Below are 23,833 nucleotides of genomic sequence, written 5' to 3'. Positions count from 1 at the left end.
TGCACGTGCTCGCCTGTACAGTGGGGGCGCTGTTGTGTTTGTTTCTCGCTGTTTCTCTGCAAATGAAGAAAACAATCGCAATGGCGCCTTAGATTTCTAGTTTGGTCATTTCTGTCGGATTATTTACTTGCAAATCCAGAGAACAGGTAAATGCATTGTGTCGTGAAAAAAAATAACTTTCAGTAGGATTGTACAGATTAAAGACAATCAACTCTGAATGAACTGCAGTTTTTTTCGGGAAAAAATATGATTACTGTAAATGCTGTCATCAATTCATTAAATGCTGACTGTGGCAATATGGTTGAGTTACTTTATTGCTTATGTATTCACCAGTATTGTATCAATTTGATTAGATGCTGACCACATCGAGAATGTTATTGTCTCTGATTCTGCACAGTGTATATTGTGCAACTGTCTGCTGTATTAAGAAAAAACAGCCCACATATAATCTTATAGTATACTATTTACCATAATTAACTAGTGAATTGCGATAGACTTTGATAATGTATACTACACTACAGTGAATTGTTGGCAATCAAGAAAGTACTAAGTAGTAGTAGGTAGGACAGGTAATAATAAGTAGTACAAGCAACGTTAGCTTTATATGAAGATTGATGCGTTCTGGAGATACTCTTACAATGCATTTGTTATTCAGGTGTAGGGCTGTGCGATTTGGGGAAAATATCTAATTGCGATTTTTTTGACAGACATTGCGATTGCGATTTGATTTGCGATTTTAACTTTTCTAATTCAAGCTTCAGCTCAATATTGTTGTGTGGAGGAGCACAATATGGGTATAGTTACCCTGCTGAAAGAAAACAACAACAAAAAACATTACAGAAATTTTAATTGTTTCCATTAAAACCATTACAAATTTCATTTTTGTAGTGTGTTTTTGGGCATTATTCAAATATTGGTTCCCAACTTCCAGATTACATCACACCAATAGAATCCAACCAGTGTTCACTATTATAGTTTCCATTAAAACAAATACAACTACCATTGTAACCCTTAAATCCATAACATTTTCTATTGTGTTAGTGAATTATTAAAATAGTTCATAGGTTACATAGGCTGATTTATACTTTTTTAAGTATGTGGGATTTTTTAAAACAAGTTTAAAATGTGCTGAATGTTTTATTTCATCCAAGTGAAATTAGCAAAACAGTTAGATAGAATTTACATTTGTTTGAAACGCGGAGATAGGCGTGAGTTGACACAGGGTGCGCGCGTGCTTCAAGCCTCGTCCATATTGCCAGATGCCCGTGTGGAGCCAGACTCAAGTAGCCTACTATAAACGTCATTACGAAACAGACTGTGTGTGCGCATCAAGTTTAAACGGCTCGTCCGCGAGACGCGCGAGTATGACACAGGCTGTGTGTGCGCATCAAGTTTAAACGGCTCGTCCGCGAGACGCGCGAGTATGACACAGGCTGTGTGTGCGCATCAGGTTTAAACGGCTCGTCCGCGAGACGCGGCGAAGTGTCGAGTGTGTGCAGGCTGTGTGTGCGGTCTTCTGAATTGGACTGTTCTTTAGTATTTATTTGCCTAATATGATCGATCTGACTCTGCAGATGCCATAATAACACACTCTCTCTCTCTCCTGCCTTATGTTTTTTTTTTTTTTAATGTCGGACGTTTACGCAGTTGGCTAGGGCAGTGCTGATAGGCATAACAGAGGTGCGCTCACTCAGTTGGTTAGCAAGAATGCCACTCAAAGCGGGCTTGGAACAGACGCGTTTCTTATTTTTCACATCGCTTCCACATCGCAGCCTCTTGCGATTAGCAAATCGCAACGTCTCACATAGCGATTGCGATTCGATTTCGATTAATCGTTCAGCCCTATTCAGGTGAGCACTGTGTTCTTTGGGACACTTTTTGTGCTACATGCATTGAACATGTCCATGCATGTTTCATGTTTTTGGACAGGTGAGAATGAGTGCTGAGGCTGCAGACCGCGTGGCAGTGACCGGCAGTCGGCCCTCCACGCCACCACAGACGTCCTGGTTTGAGTTTCTGCTGGATCCATCATTACTGGAGCAGCACTTACAGCAGTCCCATCCAGGTATCTGCCGATAGTACAATAATATTCACAGTCACTGTAGACATGCATGTGATGTGGTGCTGTACAGTACAGAGGTTAAAGATGAAAATGTTGCACCATTTCCTTGAAGGGTTGATTTTTGCACTTGATTTGAAGGAATTATTTAATTTGAGCACGCTGTCCATCATCACAAAAAACAATTGTAACTCATATCTTAAGGTTTTCTCGCTTTTGAAGTAATTGGGATTTACGCAGTGTCTATTTTACACGTTCCATTTTCGCTTGCTATCGTGAGAAGACTTTCCGTTAGACGTCAAAAGTGAAAATTCTGTCATCATTTACTTACCCTCAGGTTGTTCCGAACCTGTATACATTTCTTTGTTCTGCTAAACACAAAGGAAGCCATGTGGAAGAGGGGTCAGTAACCAAACTTGACTCCCATAGTATTCATTTTCCCTACTATGGCAGTCAAGGGGGCATGAGATCTGTTTGGGTACTAACATTCTTCCCAATATCTTTCACTTGTGTTCATCAGAGCAAATCAATTCAGGTTTGGAATAATCTGAGCTTGAGTAAATGATGACCGAATTTTCATTTTGGGGCGAACTGTCCCTTTAATTTTCACACACCCGCTTTAGAATGAAACTGACTGGTTTATTCTTTCTAATGGTGTTTTCTCAGACCCGTCTCCTGTCCTGCTGATCATTCAGTTTCTTGAGCAAGCCTCCAAACCGTCTGTAAATGAGCAGAACCAGGTCCAGCCGCCGGTGGATAACCGCAGGAACCGCACACTCAAACTGTTGGCCCTAAAGGTGGCTGCCCACCTCAGATGGGACCTGAACGCTCTAGAGAAAGGGTGTGTGTGATGATAGAATGGGGTTTGATTTGAGTTTTTTCCTTTTGCGAAACTTCCTCAGTCCTAGTTAGACTACTTGATTCAAACGGACCGGCTGAATTGGCAAACAATGAACATTTCGTTTGCTATATATTGGCATGACATTGTGTTACTTCAGAATTCTAACAGTTGTTTTTGTTTTTCTGGTTGAATATGTCTGCAGTCTGAACATCCCTGTGCTGAACATGTTATTAAATGAGTTACTGTGTGTCAGTCGTGTTCCTCCTGGAGTCAAGCATGTAGATCTGGATCTGTCCAGCCTGCCGCCCACCACAGCCATGGCTGTGCTCATCTACAACAGATGGTCAGTGTGACGCTTCATTACATGTGACAGCTCTTATTTGTAATGGCACAATGTAAAGGTTTATGCCATCGATAAAGTAGTCAAATCTTGCATAAGGAGAATGCTCACCGCTGATTGGTCCATTGTTGGTGAACATTTTGAGATATCCAATTAACAGCATCTTGTCTCAACAGGGCTATCCGTACCATTGTGTTGAGCAGCTTTCCTGAAAAACAGACCAAACCTGGACCACATCAGCTAAACATGTAAGTCACGTTTCTCGCTGTCTTAAGACACGTGCGTGCGAAGTGTGTTACGGTGATGATGTGTTTTGTGTGCCGCAGGATGAGTCTGGTCCAGCAGGAGAAGGAACTGACGGAGAACATACTGAGCGTGGTACACTTGCTTTAATGTTTTGTTGCTATTTATACTTGCTATTGTTTAAGTGTGACTCATAGAATATCCAAATATTTTTCAGCTCAGAGAACAGGCTGCAGACTCCGTCACGGTGTTAGAACGAGCTCTGAACATCAAAAAAGATTTCTACATCCACACGCTTCGTACCCTGGACCTGCTTGCAGCTGATCCCAGTTCAGCCAACGGAGAGACGGAGTCCTCGACTGCAGGGCTGCGGATCAGCACTGATGACCTGCACTGTCAGGTGGGTCACGTGACCTAGTGAGAGAAGAGGCGTGTTCGGCCTGATGCGGCGCGGCGCAGACCGATCGCCGTCACTTTTCGAAACATTTTTCTCTGTAATCTATGTAACTAATGTCTGTGTTACAGGTGCATTTTGATTTAGGAGGCATTTGCTTTCAGCAAGGCTGTTCTGATCGTTCATCGTATGAGAAAGCCAGAGAACATTTCAGACTCACACGAGAATTACTGTCGAAGGTGAGACGTTTTCCATTTACAAGACTCGTTATTCCGACTCTCCTGTTCACCTGCACCTGGACGAACCATGGTCCATATATAAACAGCAGCTGTTTCGCATTATATCAATCCTCATTTTCTTGTGTTTGGCAGTTGGGGAGCTCGTCTTTTTGTCATCTGGACCGGCAGCGATTGGCTGGTTACTGGAGCGCCTGCAGGACTCTGATCGGGACCTCTGACTCCAGCGAGGCTCAGCTCAGCCCATATGAACAGATCAGCTGTTTCATGAAGGATCAGAACTACGAGGTATGAGAAACCATGCGCATTCGCATTCGATCATTTCTATATTATTGTGTAACTCTTAAAGACCTACTAGACTTCAATATCACATGAGAATCTCTTCCATTTGACATCTAATAGAATTGCTCTCCGAGTTCTCTGTAGACATTGAGAATGAAATGTGAGAAGATTTAGGGCCGTTCACAACAAGAAGGAAAACTGTGACGATACCTACAGTACAGTATATTAGTGTTCACACCCACAGACAATAATATTATGTTGATTTTAAGCTCGCACAGACAGATGTGTTCAAATAGATTTGAATTGTCTGTCAATGTTGGAAAAAAGTGATCCGAATAATGTCATCCTTCTATATGTTTGTCATTTTAGTTGTGGTGTGGACTCCATTCTTCTCTCACATTAAAACAGTTGTTTGTCTTAAAGGGATAGTTCACCCTAAAATGAAACTTTTGTCATGAATCGCCCGCTCTCTACTTGTTCTATACCTGTATAAGTGTTCTGTTGAACACAAAGGAAGATATTTGGAAGAATGTTGGCAATTTTCACCATTGACTAACAGTAAATGACAATGGTAGTCAAATTTGTCCCAGAACTCTATATTTTTCCAAATCTCTTCTTTTGTGTTCAAGAGAACAAGAACCACACAATCATTTTTCCTACTATGTTAGTCAACGGTGCCTCAGAACTGTGCTAACCTTCTTCCAAATACCTTCCTTTGTGTTCAACCCAACAAAGACATTTATACAGATTAGAGGATTAAATCATGACTGCATTTTGTGTGTGAACTATCCCTTTAAAAAGATTTCTCTTATAAACCGTATTGGTGTGAGCGAGTCTTTATTTTTTTAGTCTTGTATTTCTGTCATGCAGGCTTTAATCGAGGCTTTTATTAGAGACAATGTCACACAGAATCTACCCGACAGCTTCAGACATTCAATTCATCTGGAGCTGCTGCACAAACTGCAACAAGGGTGAGATGCCGCTTTATCATATTCTACCTTTTATTATGGGCTTTTCGTTTTTTTAAAACGTTCTAGAGATTTGTTTTGGATCAAATGTTAAAGAAACTGACCTTTGCAGGGTTGTGAGAGATGATGTTGAAGGTGTTTGTGTTGTGTGTCAGGGACAGAGCTGTGGAGGCGGTGTGTCATAAACTGTGTGTGTGTAACGCCGTGAGAGACGCTCTGGAGGGTCGAGTTCTCAGTGTTTCCTTTCATCAGCTGCTTCTGAAACCCTCTGAAAACACCATCAGATTTCTGATGGAGGTACGCTCATTTTACCATAGTAAAACCTCATTGGATATCGCTGCAGGTGCTTTATTGCTTCTATTAAATCGGTGGCAATGGCAGTTTGATAAGACGAAAATGTTCAATTAAAGAAATATAGTACGATTACGATACAAGAAATGGGCTGTGTCGTAGCGCTATGGTGTTTTATGTCTGTTTACATCTGTTTGTCATCCCATTGGTTGAGCTGCCAACACATGACCTGCTTCAGCATATGTAACGTTTTGGTTTCACTGCTTTAAGAAGTTCTTTGAATCCGATTTTCATCCATTTTATTATAAACATGATCTAGTTTGCAGTGTTTTTCAGTCTTTCTGTCGTCTTGCATGCGCAGGTGTGCGTGCGGTCGTTGCGTAAGGAAAACACGTCGGAAAGGATCAAGAGGAGATTGGCCGTTTTTATCAAGTGAGCACAATCTCAAGGTCTAGTCGGTTTGATATTGTGGTCGATTTTCTGATCTTGGTTTGGATCGCAGGTATGTTTGTGAAAGTCTGGAGGACGTTTCTCTGGCCCTCATGGTGTCGTCTCATGAACTCCTCAAGGAGCTTCTGGAGGACGAGGAGAAGCAGGTCCTGACGGAGCAGATGAGGAAGTGCTCGACCACAGTCAACCTCAATTCCAAACCACTGCCTTCCTTCTACGACATTCCCAGTATGCCCTCTCTGATACAGTCAACACGATCTTCTGGAAGCGATGTCTCTTAACCGTTGTTGTTTATTGTTTGTGTTTTGTTCTTGACAGCAACTGCCAGCGTCAGGATCGGTCAGTTTGAACAACAGCTCATTCTCTCGCTGGACGCTCGACAGATCAGACAGATTGTCATCGAGCTGCACGGGATGGCCGAGCGACCATACTGGAGGGTCAACAGCAAGGTCAGAGTTCACGCGGGTGGTCTTCTGCCTCATTTTAACACTGAGATAGTCTGTTAGGGCTGTCGCCGTTCATTCGTTCGGCGGCCTGTAAATGGCTTATTTAGTGTTGACTAAGCGCATTACACCCGGATAGAAGATATTCCTGCATATGTGATCATGTAATGGCAATGTGTGATGAACAGTACATACTAGGGCTGGGGCGATACGCTTATCTCCCGATTCAATACTGTCCCCATACTTGTGTGCCGATTCAATATATATTGCGATAATTGAGAATTGCGATTGTGTAACTATTGCGATTCGATATCACAGTTTATTGTGACTTTTGTTTTCCACGCTTGGGATTTAAACAGGGCTCTAGACTAACATATGAGAGGGATGGCACTGGTGGCACCAGCCCTTAACTTTATAGCACATTTTTAAGAAATACAATTATGGTGTGCTACTTTTTCTGTATCTGTTGTAAACAACAGGAGAGCCCAATTCCTCTGAGCTGTAAAGATGTTTTGCGGTCAGGACTAATTTGGACTTATTCTGATGAGATCGTATAACATGTTTAGTTTGAGACGAGTCCTTATATCTCACACAGGGCTCAACAATAAGGATTATTTCTACTGGCTTAGTAAAAAGAGAACTCAGTACAGTATTTTGCGTTGTCTGAGATTCGCAATACATTGCCTGCGCAATACAACATTTCTGCGCATTAAAGTTTAAATACTATATTTATTCTTCCGTTTTGCAGTCGCACCGGTGCAAGCATTAAGAAAAATGGCCGCCCAGGGAGGAAAAATGGTTGCAGTCTAGATTTGGGTTTAAAACATAAAGGTATAGGAAGAATTCTGAAAGAGGGTTAATCCCCTGCTTCAACCAATGTTTTGCTTTTTTTATTTTTTTATTGACAGTAATATAGTATCAAAACATAGACATAAACAAACACTAGAGGGGGTTTACAAAATGATATGAAAGAAATTAGTTAAGTTTTAAAGTTTTCAATGCCTTTTGTTTCAAAGAAAAGCAAATAGAATCAACATAAAGTTCCATTTCTTTTTTAAAGGAAATAAAACCGGGTTTTCTTCCAGAAAATATACATCTGTGTATATGACATTTTGCTAACAAAAGGAGCAAATTAATCATATAAATACAATTAATAGTGTGGTAAATTCTTTGATGATTCTCCAAAACACCAAAAAGTATATGTTTCCAAAATTAAACAAAATCTCTATCAACATAAAATCATAAACATGTTCCCAAAAAGGTTTCACAAATGGGCAGTACCAGTATAAATGAACCACAGTTTCTAAGCAATTATTACAAAAAGTGCAATTCGTATCTATATCTTTTTAAAATTTCATAAGGAAATGTTTTGTGGGCCAATGTTTTGCTTTCTCGTACCAGCTTGACACGGATCCAACGTCATCTAATACATTTCGCCCTCTGCTGCAATAATGAGTAACTTCGCTCCAGCACCTCTTAGGTAAAGTACAATCATTAAATATAAATAGATTCTCGGATAAAACAATCGATTCCAAAATCATTTGAAAAGAATCGCGATAGCTAGGTGAATCGACCCCCCCACCCCTTGTACATACAGTCCGGTACATTTCAAACATGCTTTAATAATGCATTTTAGAATTGGTGTAAACTGGTCATTTATCAGATCAGCTTTGTGGAGTTTTTCATGTATGTGCTGTGATGTTGTAGTGGGAGGTTCCAGGTGATTATGTGAAAGTCATACTAGCAATAAAAGACAACCTGACACGAGACCTGCTGTACATTCTGATGGCGAAAGGTCTGCACTGCATCAATATAAAGGTGTGTGTATGAAAACAAGACCAGCATAAGCATCAATAACATACAAACTACAGGTAAAGGCGGGGTAACCGATTTCCGAATTACGCTTTAGACAACTGAGTCGGGCCGAGTACCAAAACAACCTTGTAGCCAATCAGCAGTAAGGTGTACAGTGCACAGGACGGACATTAGCCGAGCGCTGACAAAAGCGAAAGATGGGGGTAGGGGTGTGTCTGTTTTGGTGATCTGAACTTCAACAACGGCTAAGAGAAATCGGACACCCCGCCTTTAATACCGGAAAGTTTTAAAAGGCAAATGTTTTGCCCTGGTGTAGACTTTTCTTTCGAACAAAACTCAATTATTTTATACTAAAAATGTAAATTCAGTAAATAAACTGATCCAGTAATTTATTACCGTCATTTTCATAAATGTGATTATTTCAGTGCATTGTTATAACTGCTGTTTGCATAGCTGTTAATCCATTTGTATTGCTAGACTGTATTGTTCCATCCGACGTAAATAAATATGAAAAACCTTAAATCTTAAATCATGAAAGTTTTGCTGTGATGTCGTTTGATCGAGTCTCTGTTTCTCGCAATATTGCAGGATTTTGTCCACGCTCGGCAGCTGTTCTCAGCGTGTCTGGAGGTGGCGACAGAGTTTTCTCCTAAGCTGCGTCAGGTGATGCTCAATGAGATGCTCTTACTGGACATCAGAGCGCACGAGGCGGGAGCTGCCGATGGCAACATGGAGAGACCGCCACCCGATCTGGTGAGCAGAGTACGAGGATACCTGGAGATGAGAATACACGGTATGTGTTGCTAAAGAAATGTTCTCATGATACTCGTATATAAAGACACTACACGCTGCATCCGTGCATAGAAGTAGAGCTTTAACTTATTTTCTGTTTATTAAAACTCATTTTTTGTTTCTCAGTGCTCTTTGCCATGGGCTAATCATGGGTTACTAGTGACATGAAGTATACTGCGTTTGATTTATTTGAGGAAATGTCTTTTACGTGTTGAATCTCTATACTGCAGATATCCCGCTGCGTCAGATTGTGGGTGAGGAGTGTGTGGTTTTTATGCTCAACTGGCGAGAGAACGACTATCTGACACTACAGGTCCCTCAGTCGCTGGTCAACAACAACCCTTACATAAAGGTGAGCGCCTAAATCAAACGCCCATTATAACCTATATGATCTCAGATCAGATGTCATATGTGCCGTTTTTGGGGTGCAGCTAGGTCAGCTGATAGCCTCCACTTGTAAGGAGCTGCCGGGACCTAAAGAGAGCAGACGCACGGCTAAAGAGCTCTGGGAGGTGGTGGTGCAGATCTGTAGCGTCTCCAGTCAGCACAAACGCAGCAGTGATGGAAGAGTCAGTCTTCTGAAACAGAGAGACTCGTCTCTCGGCATACTGCCCCGGTGAGAGAGAACAATCCGATCATCTATTCATCGTTTGGCTATTCACAGGAGATTCTGAGTGTCAAGACTTGTGCATGTGGCTGAAACACTGGTAGTATACAAGACCTTGTGAGTGAAGATCAAACTGAGTATTGAATATCGACAATAAAATGTTCTTTTTTCTTTTAGAAGCAAATTCATGACCTTTATGAAGAAACTACGGGTAAGTGGGACAGCTCTGCACATTTACAGCAGGCTCCAAAAGTCTGTGAACATGTGACATTTCAATATCATTTTAACCTGAAAAGGGAGAGATGTGATGTAGAGACGTGTCAAACAAATGAGCAATAAACAACCCATGCACGCTTAACCCACGACGGGTGCTTTGGTTCTTTTGTTGCTGTTTTAGGAGCCGCTGGTTCTGACAACACTCATTTCTTTGTTTGTGAGGCTACACAGTATCGTACGGGTATGAGCTTAGACCCCTTTATACGTCACATTATTAGTTATGCTGTTTCATATCACCTTTTAGGTCACTGTGTGCATATAATGTATTTTTCCAGGACGATATAGTGAATGAAGTGACCGCTGAACATCTCTCCATATGGCCTTCTTCTCTGGCTAAGTATGTCACAACTTGTAAGACACAAATAGGAAGAAATGTGTTTTACTGTACTTTGCGTGTATGCTCTAATGAGGAGGATTTTGTTGGATGTGAAGTTTACAATCTGTGGACGTTGAAGCTGTGGTGGTCACATTGAAGGAGTTGGTGAACTACGCTCTCAGTCTCAACCCCAATAATCAGTCGTGGCTCTGCACACAGGCCGACATCTACTTTGGTGAGCAATAGCCACACGTAACTGTAAGAAAAAACACAACCAGCCCCATAGCACTGATCACGTGGATGCATGCAAATGCTTATTCGACAAACAATGAGGGATTTTGTTGTTGTGTGCAAAAAGGTTTGAATGCCTAAATGGGAAACAAACGTTTGGTGTCCGAGAGGTTTTAACAAAATAAATGCAGCGAAGCACCAAAATATTATGATTGAAAGCATTTCCATGTGTGAATGAACAGGTTTATTTTTGTTTTATAGTCACCAACCAGTATTCTGCAGCAATGCATTATTACCTGCAGGCCGGGACTGTGTGCTCAGATTACTTCACTAAACCTGTTCCACCTGATGTCTACACTGACCAGGTACACAAGAACCACTTCAGACTTCGGTTGACATAGTGTATGTGACTGTGATCTAATGTGAGGTGTGAAACATCTGTATAGGTTCTGAAGAGAATGATCAAGTGTTGCTCGCTGTTGAACTGTCACACTCAGGTATTCTACTGTTTTCACGGTCACAAATCCCGTCTGAAATGATTGGTGATAAACTCATGCGCTGTTGTCTGCTCTATACAGGTGGCCGTTCTCTGCCAGTTTCTGAGAGAAGTCGATTACATGACAGCGTTCAAAGCCCTTCAGGAGCAGAGCAGGTAACCTGTAGACCATTGGTAGAGCATTGAGGTTGTAGCGGAAATGTCGCTGGTTCAATTCCCAGGAAACGTACTGATAAAGAATGTATAACTTAAAGGGATAGTTCGCCCAAAAATGAATTCGATCATTATTTACCCTCAAGACCTTCAAGTGTTTGCTGAATGTATAAATGTAAGTTCAAACCCTGTTGAAAAAAACAGCATATGGTATGTTTTGATGCTGGTTTGTGCTGGTCAAACCAGCATTAAAACATACCTAACCCAGCATCAGTGTTGGGTGTAACTAGTTACTGTAATTTAATTACTTTTTTCTTGAAAAAGTAAAGTAAGGGATTACTCTGTATTTTTCTGTAATTTAATTACAGTTACATCTGATGTAATTAAACTAAATACTTTGTGTAATATATGTGCAATAGTGGAATTGACATCAAAATTCAGTCTAACCTTAAAATCTGTGCTTTAATGTATAATTCTCACATTTATAATGCTTTGGTCAGTTAATAAGAGCAAATGTAGTTTTATATTAGTTATTTGAATGAAATAAAAGAGCCGTTTCATGTCTATCCTTGAATCACTTAACTAATCAAGGTTGATATAGGATATAGAAAGTAATTAGTAATAAGTAATTAAATACTTTTTGGAGAGAGTCATTTGTACAGTAATCTAATTACACTATTGAATATGTAATAGTAACTAGTAATTAATGACTTTTTCAGAGTAACTTGCCCAGCATGTGCTGTTTTTTCAACAGGGAAGCAAGCTCTGTTGATACTCTTCGGAGAGAAGAGTTGTAAATATAAATTTTGTTTTTCAATTTAACAGTCATGATTCCATGGACTCACTCTACGACTACATCTGGGATGTGACGATTCTGGAATATCTCACATGTATCTTTTTGAAAAACAGACCCGTCAGGTTGATTTTATTCATGCCTGTTGTCATGATGTTACTGTATGTATTAAGAGATTATGTCACTTTTTCAGCCAGTTATAAATTCAATGATTTGATTGCGATTTGGCTCTAACACAGGTTTAAAATAACATACTTAGTCTGTCCTGTGGTTAGGTAACCTTAATCTTTGCCCTCAGACATTCACTACAAACGCGGAGAGAGCGACAAAAGACAAGTTGCGGTAAGATGTGGTTGAGCTTCACGCTTAAAAAAAAAAAAAATCACACCGTTTAAAAACACATTTATTACACATGTAGAATCACTGCAAAACTCTGTCCAGCAGTCATTGCCACTAAAACACGTGGACAAAAGCTAATATCTCATTTGTTTTCAAATACAAAACAAACTAAAACAGCTAGGTGTTCACTTCATTTGACCTGTACTAATGATATTAAATGCTATTTGAACAGATAAAGGCTATTGGACAGGCAGAGCTCAACTCCAGTAATCCAGAAGAAGTCCTGCAGCTCGCAGCTCAAAAGAGGAAGAAAAGATTCCTGCAGGCTATGGCTAAACTCTTCTTCTAGAGCCACTTCAAGAGTGTGCTTTAAAAAAATAAATGTTTTTTTTTTTACTGAAAATTCAAATAAATATGCTTGTTCTCTAATTTGTTTTTATACAAATTTATACATGCACAATTTTCAGTGGTCAAACAACATTTGTCTTATTTCACAATTGTTTGTGGAATGATCATTAATATACAATTTGATGGCTTTGGCAAATGTGAGAGTTGTAAATATAGTGTACATTTATATACAGTTGAAACATTGACTGTATAAGGAAAACAATATTTGACAGGGCATTCAAACGTTTCAGGAATCACAAAGGGTGAAACAAACAGATGCGACAAACTATACAGACTACAGCAGGCTGCTAGTCCTTTTGTACAATTTATTAATACTAACTAAGAACCTTACATCTTACTAACATAAATTATGAAGCTATTCAAAAATCAAAACAGAATTCATTTTTTTTTTAACTCCATTTTGAAGTCTATATACGCAGTCTCTGCTGTACTACAATTGTACAACTTGAGATGAAGTCTAGCACTGGCCCTGTCGTATGGATCCACAGATGTTAACTAGGTTTCTCAGAGCTGCTGGGTGGTGTTGGTGGAAAGCTGTGGTTCAAACTTTCAGACTGCTTCTGTTGAGTTTCCTTCTGTAAACAAGAGACAGAGAAATGTTCATGATCAACCCTGACCTGCCCACCGCAGAACCAAAGCAGACAAACTGCAGGCATCACGTGAGACTCACCAGCATGGACAGATAGTCCACATGTGTCTGAATGTTGTGTCTGTCCTCACACGACACTTTCACAAAGTCTTTCAGCTGTGCCTTCTCGTAACCCATCACGGTCTCCACAAATGGGGCCATCCAGTTCACGCACGTCTCCATGGCCTCCCACCTTAATCCTGTGTGAACGTTCAATAGATATTTTAATTCAAATAATCACTTTTTTCATGTGAAACTGAATGATCGTAAAGCTCACAATAACACCACAACGAAATAAGTGTTATGGTCCGAACACAGAACACAAGCACAAACCAGTCGAATAAGGAAAGACAGCTGTCCACCACTGCAGGTGGGAGCAACGTTTGGGAAAACCTCTACATTTGACCTGCCTGGCTTAAGTTCTTTAAAAATAGTTTTGGTCTCCCGCAATATTTATGAGTTAAATATACGTATATATAAAGAGCTTGGTGGTTTTGAACTATTTCATCTGAATTTGCCATGTGTACTCGTGTAAAAATGTCTCACCTGATACTTTCTTTACATCATCAACCGAAGTGAAGTGACAAAAGGCAGCCGCCGCTAATACTCCGTATTTAAAGTCCAAAGAATTGACATCAAGGATGCACAAATCCAACAGCTGAGTCCAAAAGAAAAGATAGTGTTAAAATATACATGTCAACTTGCGATGAAAATTTGACATTTAGACGTTTGTTTGTAGCTGATATAGTTTGTGTGGAGAACACTAACCTGTGTAATCTGAATGTAAGTTCCCTGAGCGAACTGCGGCACTAACGGATCAGTGAAGTCGTATACGGATGCCATCTGAATGTAGAGCTTCATCCAGGATACAACCGTCTCTGGATACAGATCCCAGTTTAATGCCTATTTACACAACACACACACAGATAAATATATACATTATTAAGATGAATTTGTTTTTAAGTATACTCATTTGACACGTTCAGCCGTCATGATATCAGAATACAAATTTGTCAGATTAACCCTTTTTTACTATCATAAAAACACGGTTCATTTTCATAAGGGATCGGTTTGGTAAAGACACTCAGGCTCAATCCGTCTAATCTTCTTTTTCAGTGGGTTTGTCAACTAGAACTCTTTTGTTTTTACAAGTCTATTTCGATTTTAGTCATTTTTGCTTGAATTCAGTAACCGCACCATTTGATGTAAAGAACAGAGTAGTCAGATTGCCCCCTCTAGTGGCTGCAGGGCTCTAGACTAACTTTTTGTACTGGTTGCACTGGTGCGCCTAACTTTTTTCTTAGGTGCACCCAATTTTTGACCGCATCACATTAACACCGCCGTTTTACCAGTTCACTTTTTTTTTTAAATCACTGTCCATATAGGCAAAATTGACTTGTAAATGATTAACTAACAATCTGGTCAACATAAAGTTCTTTATTTGAAGCACAATTCTACAAGAAAGGTAACTTACTGAAAAAGTGTTGGTGCTTAAAGTGCTTCACTGAACTGAAACTTAAAACATGTCGAGATAAATGGACCAGGGCTTGACATAACCTGTGAGGTTGATGGCTCCGTGTCAGGGCATTGCTTATGATTTTCGGACGGATCAGGCCATAACTTAACATTATTCACGAAAAAGTTGTCAATCGTTCTTTTCATCTTCTCTCATCATCTGCGCTACATCCACTCTGTTTAACTGACGGGTCTATAGGCTCCTCCCCTCTCTGTTTAACTGACGGGCCTATAGGCTCCTCACCTCTCTGTTTAACTGACGGGCCTATAGGCTCCTCCCCTCTCTGTCTGACTGCAGCACACGCATTTTCACACGTACACACCAGAGGTTGCGCTAGACTTTTTTATTGTCCGTCATTTTGACTGACAGGCTCTCAAAAAATCCGTCATAATCTATTATTACCCGTCACTGTGGTGCAAGGTGGCTTTACGTGGTAATTAGTATGTTCGTGACGTCATCACGCTGTACTTGCTGTGCTTGAGTCTATAAAATTTTTTTTTAAATTCTTTTTAATATTTTTTTATTATTTTTAATGTTTTGTTTATTTTTATTGTATTTTTTTTTTTCTTTTTTTTTTTCTTTATTATTATACTTTTTTTTTATCAATTTTTATGTATTTTATCTATTTTTTTGTTTTTTATTTTTTTCTTTGTTTTTTTTTTTTTTAGTTTCTTTTTTTTTTTTTTTTTTTTTTTTTTTTTTTTTTTGCTGCTTTTTTTTGTTTTTTCTGTTTTCTCACGAAAACATTGTATGAAAAAACTTTGCATGCCGTTGTTTACACAGGACTGGCCGGGAAATGTGCATTGATACTCCTTCAGTCTTCATGTTATGTGGTTTACTTTGATAGGTGTCCCTGCGCGACATCCGACAGGTTTCCCAGATCGCATCAGCGGGTTTCCATCACTCTGGTTTTATTCGCATTTTGAAGTTTCGCATCAGACACGAGTGATGGAAACGCCAAATTTCGAATTAAAAACCCTTAATTCGCAAAAAGTTTTTACGCTCGCTTGAGGTTGTTTTTCAGTTTTGCGAAAAAGGGTTAATGCGAATAATAGGAGATGGAAACGCATTTGCCGAATAAATTCCTCCAAAAAGCCACGTAACTGCACTATGAGACGGTGTAACCTGACTAACCAGAGAACTGATCTTGTTACACAGCATCAGGAATGTTGTTATCATTCTTAAACGCCTGAGCAAAGTCGTCAAGTATTTTTGTAATTGCCTCTTAGAACTGTCACGACTGTGTTTCCCAAACAGCAGACATCCACAAAAGCACCGCATTTATTGTGTTTCGTAATCGTCTGCTTGCGCAAGTATTATTCTATATGGAAATCATTATATTCAGTGGCTTCTCTTACTTTTCTTACTGATATTTAGTGTCAGTTTATTAGGAAGTGACGGTTGACTATTTGGATGGTAACGGTGCTTATTCGAAAATGTTTTATGCGATATTCCAATTTTGCGCATAAGCTAAATTCGCGACTTTGGATGGAAACAGAGAATTTTCGCGACCTCTCTTACACACACGTACAGGAATATCTGGACCACGGCCAATCAGAGGGGGTCCGCCCTTCACTATCTCTGATTGGTTTAGACCACGATATGGGCCTAAAGTGTGTCTGTTGTTGAATCACAGGGAGACTTTTAAACTACGTTCATACAGCACCAGAATACGGTTGTCAATCCTGAAAAGTGACTGAATGTACCTTTAGAGTCGCAGAGACTTTTTTATCCCTCGAACGGCTGGTCGCACCGGTGCGACCTCATATTTTTTTAGTCGCACCATTGTGAAATACGGTCGCACTCTTGAGCCCTGGGATGACTAAAGTTTTTCTGCTTTCACTTGACTGTATGCTTCCTGGCTAATATAAACACTATATGTGTACAAAACCAGCCTTAAGTAGCACAGGAACATTTTTAGTACAAGCCAAAAATACATCGCATGGGTCAAAATGATGGAAAAATCATTAGGATAATAAGTAAACATCGTGTTCCATGAAGATATTTTGTAAATTTCCTACCGTAAATATATGAAAACTATTTTTGTGAGTGGATGGCCTGCTACAGTGCCTCTGATTTACGACTTCAAAGATGATTTTCTCAATCTTTTTTCAGATTCCAGAGTTTTAAACTGTTGTATCTCCGCCAGATATTGTTCTACCCTAACAACCCATCAATAGAAAGCTTAATTATTCAGCTTTCAGATGACGTAATTGACCAGGGTCCCTTATTATCTGAAAGACATACTGTGATCAAACAAATGCCACTTTTCACACCTTCAACATTATCAACTCCATCTGCAGTATGTCCTCCTCCAGACAGGCTCCGTCGGTCACAAACGCCAGCTCTGCGATCTTCGGTGGATAGATTTCCTGCAACAAGAGTCAATGTTGCAAAGTGATCTATTTACCACTTCTACAAAACTCAAATTTGATCAATATTTTCTAAAACAGCATTGGTAGAAAATGATTAAATCAAGACAAAGGAAGAATTTCATATGATGTTAGCTGTCCTTGTTTTGTTACATGTGTTTACCTCCATTTTGGAGGCAACGAAAAGAGCCGTGATTCCTACGAGCTGCAGGCGGTCCTTCTGCACGTCATTCTGAGTCGACATGAACCTGTCAAAGTAATCCTGCGCCAGATAGAACGTCTGTCTGTGAAGCGTGTACGACTCGCACACCTGCCAAACAGTCCGACACGGTCACTGAAGTCTCCACATTTCACACGTTAGTTACTTGATCCGACACGACAACATTGAGAGTGGGTCTGTACCTCCATGAGCCAGTCCAGCACAACGGCTCTCATCTTGGGCTGCACCGACGGATGTCTGCATAAGCTGTTCTTGTTGTGTTTGTACTTCATCTCTTTACTCAGCATTTTCACCCAGACGTCTTCTGAGCTGCCCCAACTTCCCCCAAAACACAAGAACACAGAAACACTCTCATCAGATAAAACCAAGACAACAGCGAAAGGAGACGTCGACCTGAAGTTCAGAGGTACTGTATGTTACTGAATAGAAAGATCCAGAATGTCCACACGAACACACCTGAGCGTTGGCAGCGGAGAAGGACGTACATCTAAAGTTTGATCAGAAGAATCAGAAATCTCCACAATTCCGTCCGTTCTGCGCACATCATTCTGCCTCCACACATCCTAGAAGGTGTTCACATTGAGATGAATGTCAAGACTGGTCAAATATACACCATGAAAATGTGTCACATAAATACAAATTCTGTTTTCATTAACTCACCATCAGATTGTTCCAAACCTGTAGAATTTTTTTTGTTCTGCTAAACACTAAGGAAGATATTTGGAAGAACGACAGTAACCAAACAGATCGCATCCCCCATTTACTGCCGTAATATTTATTTTCCCAGTAAACGGGGGATGAGATCTGTTTGGTTACTGACATTTTTACAAATATTTTCTTTAGTGTGAGTAAATGATGACAGAATTTTCATTTTTGGGTGAACTATCCCTTTAAGGTATTTATGTACAAAATGAAGGCAAACTAAAAGAAGGTCATTCTTATTTTGTTGGTCCTCTGATACCTGAGTGTTGCCGTTACACTTTGTTATCAAGGTTTTTCTTCTGTTGCTCTGTAAAAAAAGAACAGCATGTTTTTTAAAAGGCAGTGATATAAGTGTACAGAAAACATGCTTGCTGACTGAAAACACAGTATACCTGTTTCTTTATGGTTGCTATCCGGCGTGTGTTTCCGTTCTCATATCTGGCTTGCTGGCGTCCACTAGAACAACATTCATATGGGTTAGATTATGCCATCTGTGATGTAAATATCAGAATGCAGAGATGTTCGTGTGTGGATTGGGAAATGTCAACATTACACTATAACACAATTGATCAATAGGTTAGCATAAAAACAACAACAGTCATGACTAAAGTGTGTTTAGCAAAAAGAGCAGTGTGTGTAATAACAGTGCAATATCACTGTTGTTACCTTCTTCTGGTCATGTTTGGTTTTTTAGTCTTCTGCACCAGAGGTCTGTCAAACAATTTCAACTGTTGTTACTTCACGTTCCACAATAAACACACCGCCAAACAGCTCCTTATGCGTGTCAATGACATACATTAATCTACATTACTCTCATTCTTGAGGAATATAGCTTCACTACTAATACATGCGAGTATTATACAGGCTCAGATGCATGTATTGAATTGTATTTGACCAGTATTTTTTTCATGCAAGCGCGCGCCAAATTCCTTTCTGGCGGGTAAGATCGATGTCCTTTTAGTAAACAAACTATAATGCTGTAAGTACAAATTGAATCGATAATGCACGCGCTTGACGAACTTCATGCAATCCATGTGAATGTATTAGACACACGTTTGACATTACAAAAGATAAAGGCACGGTCATTTCTAACGTTATTTCTTTTTAAACCGTCCCTCCAAAACTTTAGCCTGTTAGCATTGTAACTTATTATACCCACAACAAACGTGGTTTAAACGATATGGAAGTGTAACGCGAGTAATTTAGTCGGATCTTGATGAGCCAGGGACAGTTAAGAAAGTTTATAAAAAAAATATGCAAGAATTAACGTTACAGTAGAACAAAGCTGAAAATGTGCGTATGCAATTATTATAAATACAGTGAATAAAAACGGCGAACGCGGGGGCATTAGACAGCCTTTGCTAAATTAAAAGTGAAATACATTATTTATTAAATTAACAAAACTGAACTATAATGTACAACGTTGCACTTCTTACCAGATCTACCGGCGCCAAGTGTTTCAGTTCTCGCGCAGCTGTCAGTGGGAAGTTTGCGCATGCGCTTTCGTCTGTTGCGCGCCAGCTGATATGATACTGTTTTCCTGGCTTACCGTATATCTATTTCAGACATAAACTATATTTGAAAGAACCTTTTACATCATCTTTTGCCATTTATTGGTATTTTTGCAAAGACCATAGGCTAGCTTTCTGTTATGTATATGTATACAGTATATTATAAAATTAATAAAATGTAAAAAGGCATACATGTATTTTTAGTTTTCATATCATGTAAGCGGCTTTAACCCACATCTGCATGTATGCGTTTGTTTTGTAAGGGATAATGTACAGGCAGCCGGTTGTTATCGCAGAAATGTTTTTTTTTCTTATCTTATTTCACGATAACAGCCGGCTGCTTGTACATTATCCCATTTATTACACGGCTACTTGCCACATGAGAAAAAAACTGGACATAAAATGTGAATTTGAAATATTTTATGAGCTCATTTTTACCGAATGCAGATCTTCCGCTAGGAAAAGCCGTTTACTTTCGGTTTTAAGGTAAGAAACGACGTTCAAACATCACGAACAGGCAAATTGGTTTAATAATGTGTAAATATAATGTCATATATGTTATTAACATATTTATAATTATTTTTTGTGTAATATTAAACTAAATAACAACCCTTGGAATGTCGCGACTGGCCAATCAGAATCAAGCATTCAAATAAGCCGTGTAATAAATATGAAGAAGGCTTTCATTGAAATTGCAACGTCTGTGTATTTCCTGAATGGGCGGAGCTCAAGAACTCTTGCTGCCACGTGCGTTCAGTGCAAATGTAAACATACTGTACATGCAAGGACAGATCAAATGCAGAAACCACCCAGAATAAACAAGAATAAACATCTACCAATTAAATTCGGAGCCGTAGAGGGGACCGGATACAAAATTTTGACTGTGTTAAAAAAACCCTACAATAAAAATCATATTTGGGCGTAGAGGTGTAGTCGACTAACAGCTTGTAAAATATTAGGCAAAATTGTAAGACAGACTACACCCCTTGTGGAAATTAACCATATTTTTTTTGTGGTAGAAGTGTAGTAGCATGATTTTTTTGTGTATTGATTACTATTAGCAAATCATTTTGGTTTTAATAGTAGTACCATGGTTCATTTTCGTACGTGACAAACATGCAGATTTCATAATTCTGTCTGAGAATGTCATATTGCTGTGAATAGGCTAGTTCTATTTTGCTACAAAGCAAAAGCGGTCCGTGTACGTTTTATTCATTTGATATCCTATTCGAAATCAAATAACGAGAAATTGAAAAATGACTAGTCTCTCGTTTTTTCGTTTAGTTCACCAAACGGAAATTTCGTTTTTGGCCCGATATTTTATTTTTCGTTTGCCGTTAAAAAAACGGATTTTGGCCTCAATATGGCATTCGTACATGTGGGCGGAGCTTTCACCCGATTGGTCAAATCGCTCACCATTCTGTACGGCCTTAATTCTGCCTGGCAGAATAAGAGTCACCGCCAGTCCTTCAGTTTAATACAAGTTATTGTCGCAACGCGAACCACCGCTTGCTGTGAACTGTGCGTGATATTTAAGCAGAAATATGTGTTGCAATGTACGCCATGCAGTGTGCTGTATACAGTATAACTTCCACATTTAATACCCCTTTCACAGACGTTGATCCCAGAAAATTGCTGCAAAATTGTTAGAGAGTGCTTTCGGATTGATCTAGAAAGGTACCTATTATTATTATTATTAGTAGTAGTAGTATTAATAACGTTGCCTTCACCAGAAAGCGCCTTGTGTGAACAAAAGGCAGGAACATTGCCGTAAGGGGTCCGTATTGTGATGACAAATAAAGTGGCTATAAAAACAAGGGAGTCATTTATGTTCGTCAATTATTCTAAAAAAATAAGAGAATAACGTTGTCTGCGGCTAAAAGCAGTTTTAAAATTTGAAATTACTTTAAAATTAATTAATGCAAAGCGCTTCAAAGCTTGATCGCTTCAACCTTTAAAACATGGCTTTATCACTGCTGTCAAGCCAGCCGCCACTTCGAAAACGACAGTCAAACTAGCCCTCACTCGGTTTTGTTATGTGTTATGTTCCGTCCAGAGTTGCATTAATTTTTCGCCAAGATCTAGTATTGATGATGGGAGAGTCGGACCGCTGCGCAAAGTCATCTCCAGCACATCCCAAAGATTCTCAATGGGGTTACGCGTACGCACTCTTCATTTTTAATTAAGTAAAAAAAGGATTTTATACTAGGCTATAGTATTGCTTTGGTGCTAATAAATAAATGTTTGTTTAAGGATTGGCTGTTTCTTATTTCCGAGGCAATTTTTATAATTATTGTCATATGACATACTGTCTTTTGCACTAGCTGTCTTTTATTTCAACAATTTATACTTAATCCGTTGTTTCAACCAATAAGAAAACATAAAAAATATTATCAACAAAAGCCATCCTAAAACTGCAGCAGCATGACATGGTTTATTCCTGTTTAATGCTGCTCAAATATGCCATAGCTATTTACACCAATACTATATAATGTGATAGATTAATGTAATTTAAATCGTATACAATAAATTAGGGCTGTCAAAAGATTAATCGCGATTAATCGCCTCCAGAATAAAAGTTTGTGTTTACATAATATTTATCTGTTTACTGTGCATAATAATTTTGTATTTATAAATACAAACACATACACAAGTATACATATTTAGGAAATATTTACATGCATTTATTTATATTTACTAGGGCTGTCAACGTTAACGCGTTAAGGCATGCGATTAATTTTTTCAAATTAACGCGTGAAAAATATTTAACGCAATTAACGCAGCATCCGTTTGTTTTGACATTCTTTGTCTACCGTTACATTATGTAATCACGCTCTTATTCGTGTACAGGCTTTTAAACCACTTAAGCCCGATTTTAAACAGTTGTTTTGATGCGATCAATGAAGATAGACAGCTTCTAAACTGTGGGACGCGGCAAAACGCAACGCGAGGTCCAGTCTGGTGTAAACAGTCACGGGCTGAAGCCTGCGTCAGTGAATCTGTCAGACAGCGCATCCGTGTTAAGTTCTCTTTCGTGCTTGAATGGATAAAACCATACAAGATTATGTCAGAAAGCCCGTTTTGTCTAGAATTTTCTTAAGCAAGACTTCAAAGTGTAAAATAAAATCTTAAATGAATGCAAAGAGTTGTGAAAATGATCTGCGTACTGAGACAGCTCTTAAAGGGGCCACGTTCTCAAACGTGCTGCTGTGACTCCTGTCAATAACGTTAATCAAAGAACAAAATAAAAGAAGAAATCAATGTGATTTTGTAGCTTTAATGAGAATTCTTCTGCATTTAATTGATAATTTAGCATTAAAGACTGTAAAGTGTTTGAGAACTTCCTTCAATTTCTGTATATTTCATGATAGCTCTCAATTATATTGTTGAATGGCTATAATTAATGTTAAAATAATCAATTTAATAGAGACATCAGTTACAGTACTAATATCAAAATGTTTTCTTTCATTCATAAAATGACGCTGTTAAAGAAATATTGTCATGGTTCTGTCCCACCTTGTCTTGCTTTTCTTGACCTAGTGGCAGAACCATGATAGAACCTCTTGTTTTATGTGGAGAGAGTCAGTTTTGTCATTCCATATACTCCCTCTCTCTGGTGTGGCGTCTCTGTTCCTGCCCTTTCGTCTCCTCGTTATTGTTTGTTAATTAGTTCATGTCCTGCACCTGTCCCCTCTTGATTTATCCCCTTTATAATGCCCTTGTGTCTTCTGTCTCGTGCTGGTTCATTGTACTGTGTCGTGTTTGTGTAATGTGGTGAGTTCCTGTCTTTGAGTTAGTTTAGTTTATTTTGTAGTTGTGATGTGTTTTAGTCTAGTCCTGTTAGTCTTGTTCCTGTTTCCATGTTTGTTACTTTACCCCCACGTGGGTCTTTGTTTTGTTGCTTATTATTTATTAAAGTTTGTGTTAACCCCTTACCCGCTGTCTGCACTTGGGTCCTCTGTCCTTGTCTCCGTGTCTCTCACCACCCACCATTCATGACAAATATGTTGTTTCTACATCAATTTGAAGATTAAATGTGAAATTATTAAAATGTAAAAGTATATTTTAAAATATTATTGTTGTGTGATTAATCGTGATTAATCACAGAAAA

The 23,833-nt window shown here is 39.1% G+C and overlaps 2 protein-coding genes across 4 annotated transcripts in view; one reads left to right on the top strand and one right to left on the bottom strand.

Moving 5' to 3' along the window:
• Positions 1-48: 48 nt before the first annotated feature.
• Positions 49-12,725, top strand: ints8 (integrator complex subunit 8). Its single transcript, XM_057354184.1, has 28 exons — positions 49-146; positions 1,930-2,065; positions 2,726-2,900; positions 3,103-3,243; positions 3,417-3,488; positions 3,567-3,618; positions 3,701-3,883; positions 4,009-4,116; positions 4,249-4,401; positions 5,266-5,366; positions 5,519-5,660; positions 6,016-6,086; positions 6,157-6,332; positions 6,423-6,553; positions 8,255-8,365; positions 8,951-9,155; positions 9,385-9,506; positions 9,586-9,770; positions 9,939-9,972; positions 10,159-10,218; positions 10,313-10,374; positions 10,470-10,588; positions 10,846-10,949; positions 11,031-11,081; positions 11,163-11,236; positions 12,059-12,123; positions 12,325-12,368; positions 12,598-12,725. The coding sequence occupies exons 2-28, from the start codon at positions 1,936-1,938 to the stop codon at positions 12,712-12,714; spliced, it is 2,988 nt and encodes a 995-aa protein (XP_057210167.1). The 5' UTR covers positions 49-146; positions 1,930-1,935; the 3' UTR covers positions 12,715-12,725.
• A 508-nt stretch (positions 12,726-13,233) lies between these two features.
• LOC130566600 (G1/S-specific cyclin-E2-like) overlaps positions 13,234-23,833 on the bottom strand; it is a 31,200-nt gene continuing 20,600 nt past the window's right edge. For 2 of the 3 annotated variants that reach the window (XM_057354185.1, XM_057354188.1), the window contains 11 exons: positions 18,878-18,922; positions 18,604-18,667; positions 18,471-18,518; positions 17,966-18,072; positions 17,692-17,827; positions 17,453-17,599; positions 17,194-17,289; positions 14,170-14,304; positions 13,948-14,059; positions 13,444-13,601; positions 13,234-13,348 (listed from right to left, as the gene is read on the bottom strand). In XM_057354185.1, the coding sequence (XP_057210168.1) occupies positions 13,265-13,348; positions 13,444-13,601; positions 13,948-14,059; positions 14,170-14,304; positions 17,194-17,289; positions 17,453-17,599; positions 17,692-17,827; positions 17,966-18,072; positions 18,471-18,518; positions 18,604-18,667; positions 18,878-18,922 (1,132 nt within the window). In that variant the 3' untranslated portion in view covers positions 13,234-13,264. Of the gene's footprint in view, positions 13,349-13,443; positions 13,602-13,947; positions 14,060-14,169; positions 14,305-17,193; positions 17,290-17,452; positions 17,600-17,691; positions 17,828-17,965; positions 18,073-18,470; positions 18,519-18,603; positions 18,668-18,877; positions 18,923-19,647; positions 19,898-23,833 lie in introns of those variants that run through there. The other variant, XM_057354186.1, reaches the window with a different exon arrangement.

This window comes from Triplophysa rosa, linkage group LG16 (assembly GCF_024868665.1).
Source record: "Triplophysa rosa linkage group LG16, Trosa_1v2, whole genome shotgun sequence".
Classification (NCBI taxonomy): Eukaryota; Metazoa; Chordata; class Actinopteri; order Cypriniformes; family Nemacheilidae; genus Triplophysa; species Triplophysa rosa.
Note: the sequence above shows the minus strand (reverse complement) of the source record. Positions and strands in the feature narration are given on the sequence as shown.

What these genes read in the sequence shown, in the direction of transcription:
- ints8 (XM_057354184.1), top strand. Translation starts at nt 1,936, where the DNA reads ATGAGTGCTGAGGCTGCAGACCGCGTGGCAGTGACCGGCAGTCGGCCC. An exon ending in TTCCTTCTACGACATTCCCA is followed by an intron (nt 6,333 to 6,422) that starts GTATGCCCTCTC and finishes TGTTCTTGACAG; the next exon opens with CAACTGCCAGCGTCAGGATC. An exon ending in GATTCTGGAATATCTCACAT is followed by an intron (nt 12,124 to 12,324) that starts GTATCTTTTTGA and finishes CTTTGCCCTCAG; the next exon opens with ACATTCACTACAAACGCGGA.